General features: G+C 30.9%; 1 protein-coding gene across 1 annotated transcript; it reads right to left on the bottom strand.

Moving 5' to 3' along the window:
- Nucleotides 1-292: 292 nt before the first annotated feature.
- LOC133187788 (complement C1q tumor necrosis factor-related protein 6-like) lies at nt 293-1,501 on the bottom strand. The gene is made up of 2 exons (XM_061323189.1): nt 1,420-1,501; nt 293-750 (listed from the first exon to the last, which is right to left on the bottom strand). The coding sequence occupies exons 1-2, from the start codon at nt 1,490-1,492 to the stop codon at nt 356-358; spliced, it is 468 nt and encodes a 155-aa protein (XP_061179173.1). The 5' UTR covers nt 1,493-1,501; the 3' UTR covers nt 293-355.
- Between the last annotated feature and the right edge of the window lie 3,487 nt (nt 1,502-4,988).

Here is a 4,988-nt window from a genome sequence, read left to right on the forward strand (position 1 = left end):
GATTCTGGATTACCGAAATGAATCTCTTTTAATTGGTAGTTATGTACCAAAACAGTTATCGTCCGGAAAATGAAACGTCCGAAAAACTAGAGTCAACTTGGCTCCGATGTACGAGATGCATGCATATTCCTATACCACCCCCAGTTAAATTTTAAATGAAAGAGACTCTTCACGTTCTCGTTAGACAAATGGCAATGTTTACTGTGGTGAATAATTTTATTAAATTTACAATTTCTTATTACTCTGAAAAAAGAATAAGTTCACACTTATACACTGTACATAATAAGCCGATTTTATTTAATTTACCATTAATTTTATTTGCAAAGCAGGAAATAATTTCTTATCAAGAAAATCATTACAAATTTTCTGATATCAGAACCCCAGTAAACACGTTGTACCCCACATGGTCATGTAGATGTCTTCCACTCCAGGCTTGCCGTGTCCACACACTGTCTCCCTCATTTAGAACTAAAACAACAGTCTGTGAACTCTGGTCAGTTGTACTTGAATATAAGGTTGATATACGTTTTCCATTTTTCATTATTTCAATGTGTATACGGTGGTTATGCAAAGCCATTATGGTACAGGAGAACAGATACAATCCTCTACGAGGCGCTGTAAAATGCCCCGTCCATCTGTTGTATCCGTCACCCTGATTGGTTATTACTTTTTCGTAATTTACCGTCTGTCTGTTCCCTAATTGGACATTTTGAGAGAGCTGAACACTAAACCCAATGGCTGGGAGAGAGGCTGAAAGCAAAAGTTATCTCGGGTTTAATTTACTTTAAAATCTGTTATTTTGGAAATAACAAACCCTAAAACAAAAAATATAAATATCTTATCTTAGTCCAATAATAATTATTGTTATACCTTTAAAAATGTGTTTCTATATAAATCAATATTAATAAAAAGTCTAACATTTCCAATGTTTTACTGAGCGGGCATAAAAAAACGATGTTTGACCGCGGAGTGAGATATTCGACCTGTCAATGAGATGTAGGACCGCTTACGTCACATGATGGGCTGGGTCAGCTAAATCTCATTTGCATTCGTTGGTGTTCGATATACATGTATGTCAAAAAAACAAAATAATAAAATAAATAAATGAAAGGTATAACAAAACATTTATTGACTGTGTTCTCAGGCTAAATACGCTTTTCGACCCCTCGAACCAAACTGTTTGATTCTTGGGTCCGACAAAACGCATGTTGCCCTCGAACCCAGTCAATAAATGCATACTGCAACATTCTACTTTGGGTGCATTAACATCTTAAGTTTATAGATATTTAAACCAGCTCAAAAACTTAGATTTTCAGAATTTTACTTTATCAATATATTTCGCTGTCGTAACGTAAACCTTTTTCTAAAATTCTCCATAGTCAAAAAAATGACTTATTCAAGATAGAAATGCAAACCTACCATTTGAGCATGTAGCTATGTGTAATACAAAACCTATGACAACTGCTGAAACTATGAGTGTAGCACTAGTCATCTTTCCGGATCTTTATCAGAGCTATAAAGAAAAATAAAATTAACAATAGATTTACCCATTATATTCATAAACAAATCATTAAGCTCAAATTAGTAACACAAAAGTGGACAAGAAAAGTATATATTGTATATATTTGACACTGTATTGCATATTTCTTTTGTCAAAATAATGTCGAATATTCAGTAGGAGTATTCAAATATATTTTAATATTCGACAAAATAAATTAGTGTTGATTTATTATATATATGCATTACCCTGTGATTAAGTATGGTACACCTTTTGAGTCGGTATTTTTGAGTAGAATTTCATGTCGAGTTCTGTAAGTTTACAGTAAAGTAACTTTTTGATATATTGGTCAATGTTTTAGAGAAATATATTGTCTGTTAGTGTATACAGCCAAAAAAGAATTCATTTTTTTTTTTAAATTTAAATGATTAAATGATCGTCTTACCGTACAGTGATAACTCCTACAAACGTATAAATGTATCGTACACGATTAACAATAATCTGCACCATAAAAGTTAATTGATAAAATGTTTTAAAAATAAAAAACAAACACCTTGAAAGGCACTTTTTCTCAATCAATTAACATCCCTTCTAATGATTTTTAATGAGATACGTGTAAACAAAAGATCTAGACATTCAAGCATTTATTAAGAAATGAGCCTTTACAAAAATAAAAACTTATCACTGTCATACAATGATCCAATATATAAATTTATTTCGATAGATACATGTACACTCTTCACGCCTTTTATCTAGTCTAAGAGAAATGTCTTTTTGTTTTAATACAAGTGCTCGTGCTCGATGCGATTTTATTATCAAGGTACAGCGAGATTGGAAATTCCCTACCGATATAAAAAAAAAATGGGTGTTAACATGTTACTGATTTTTCATTACTATTCCTCTTTAATATCGCCATATTGATTCTGAGGGTATGACCTTTTTTCTGAAACATCCAAAATCATAATTTTAAGAATGTTATCAAAATTTAACTTCATTCATTAAATACTTCTAAAATAAAGAGAGAGTTATCTCTCTTTTTATCGAATATTCGAATCATAAATTCATATTCGAATACCAACTCATCAAATGAATATTCGATTGTTTGTTGATATCACTTCTCGAAACGTTTATTCACAAGTAAGATTTAGTATACGGTTAAAGAAATCGTTGTGTCTAATTCAAGGCACAATCCAACCCAAAGGCGGATCAAATACATGTCGGCAGTACTTAGTGTTTGCTTTACCTTTTTTCCAGTCTTTTTTTTTTCATGTGATGATGACGTATTAAATGACGTGTATATGTACTGGACCCCCTCCCCATGGTCCGTCATTTAGCTCCGTTACTTCTGGTCAGATAAGAAGCTATTTTTAAGACAAACATTGTCTAGATGGCTATAAATTCCATGTCTTCAGATAAGTCTGTTAAATCTTAATGTAAATTACATTTTTATAGTATCATAAGCTACAATGTTTAATAAATCTGAAAAAAAAAAAATAGCACATCAGCATCGTCGGAATATTCCGATGTAAATTGCAGTGGGTTGATATTTTAAAAATAAAAAAAGGTTCAATGAAATTATGCCCTTATAAAAAAGATTCCTTTCGCATTTATCCTAAAAAAAACTGAAAAAAATCTTTTGGTCAAATAATGATATGTTCATGAGAGCTATTGTAAACAAAATAATAGTTTTCTATTTTCCAATCTGAGAGGGTGGATGATGGTATAGTGGTAAATTGCAGGTATTACAGACAGTTCCCTGGCTATTGTATGACCATTATTGTTATGATACGCACGCTCTCCATGATACCCATTCTGTTTTGGCGGACTTTTTGAATCTGGGCTCAAGGTACATGTGTAGAATTGAGCTAAATCCAATTTATGAGAATTTTTTTCAAAAGTGATGTTGTTTTATTTAAAAGAATAAACTTCAAGATGTGTCATGAATTTGCAGAGATGAAAAATATACATCCTTTTTTAATGTGAAATTTTATGTTACCACAAACAATAACAAACTTTAAAAACAGACATGGATAAGATTATGAGCTTTTGATATATCTTTTGTATCGGTGTTTCACACTCAATTCCTAATACTTCTATAGGTTTATTCCCCGAACGTCTACTCACTAAAACAACTATTTAATTATCACACTTAATTAAGAGGCCCTCTAAGGGGTTCAGGTAGAGTTTACCTGTGTTACCTTGATTTAACAAAGTAGTCAAAATTAAATAATTTAATATTTACGGATAAAACTGTGTTCTAAAGCACAGATTTATTGATTAAATACTTGCTATAATTATGTACATGTAATAAATATTTTTATTTAAAATACATTTAAAATTCGAAAAAGAAACATATCTGCACAATTTTTAAAGACATTTAAATTAACAAATAACATGTGATGAAGTATTTTCAAACATAATTTTTTTAACTTAACACTTGGCACTTGAAGCATCACACACACCACATTTTAAGCTTTGTTTAATCTATATTAAACATGGAGAACTTTTTTTCACATCGCATTTGCAGGTCCATAGAACGAAAGGGGGGGGGGCATTTTTCTGAGCATAGACTTTTCCTGTAGTATAGTCTATTCCTCTAGATCTAATATGTAAACTTTCATTTAGATGCTACCCCCTCTTACTTTCTATTGCTGTAAGGTCGAGCGCTGGCGAATTCCAGCACTTGAAAAAAAAAATCTACAGTTAATGAAAGTCCACCCCTCCCCAAACACGAACACACAAAATAGGATTTTCAAGGTATTTTTTTAAATTTTACTTGTCAGATTTCTTTGGGAGGTTGCCCCTTCCCCACTGTTTAAACCATAGCTACCTCTTAATTGTTTGGAATCAATATCTAAAGTTAGCACAGTTTTATTTACATCAAATTCAGACACGTTGTATCGTTTTTGAAAGGGGGGATTTTTGACAACTTTAAAAATATTGTCTATAACCCAATTTCATTGGGGGGGGGGGGGGGGGTTAAAATTCAATTTTGTTTTTCAAATAATCGTATCTTAAGCTTCTTGATAGATTTTTACCAAAATAAATTACATGTATATTATGATTTGAGTTTTATGATTCAATCTAACAAAGATTTGAAATTATTTATTGTTATGATATTTAAAATCAATGCTTTGTAACGGTGATACAAAACTAAATTAAATTAAAAGTATCTAAAGCAAAATTTATTTAACTCATTTAACACTTACATTGAAAAGAAAAATGACATATATGATGGATAGTTTTTTCCTGTTTAAGAAAGAATGCTACTTACATATTTACGGAAATTTTATTTAACTGATCTTTAAGACATCTCCTCTGAAATATGGCTTAAGTATGAAAAGATTGATATTAGTTTAAATCAATTTTTATGAATTTAGGGGGCTTTTTTAGGAGAAAATGAAAAGATTGTTTTAATTGCAAATAAGATCCTGTACAGTTTAGAGTTTGCCCTAAATAAATGGATAATATAAAAAAAACGTCAAGGAAA

The sequence above is a fragment of the Saccostrea echinata genome, unplaced genomic scaffold, assembly GCF_033153115.1.
Source record: "Saccostrea echinata isolate AGI-Se365-2 ecotype Australia unplaced genomic scaffold, CSIRO_AGI_Sech_v1 ptg000015l, whole genome shotgun sequence".
Lineage (NCBI taxonomy): Eukaryota > Metazoa > Mollusca > Bivalvia > Ostreida > Ostreidae > Saccostrea > Saccostrea echinata.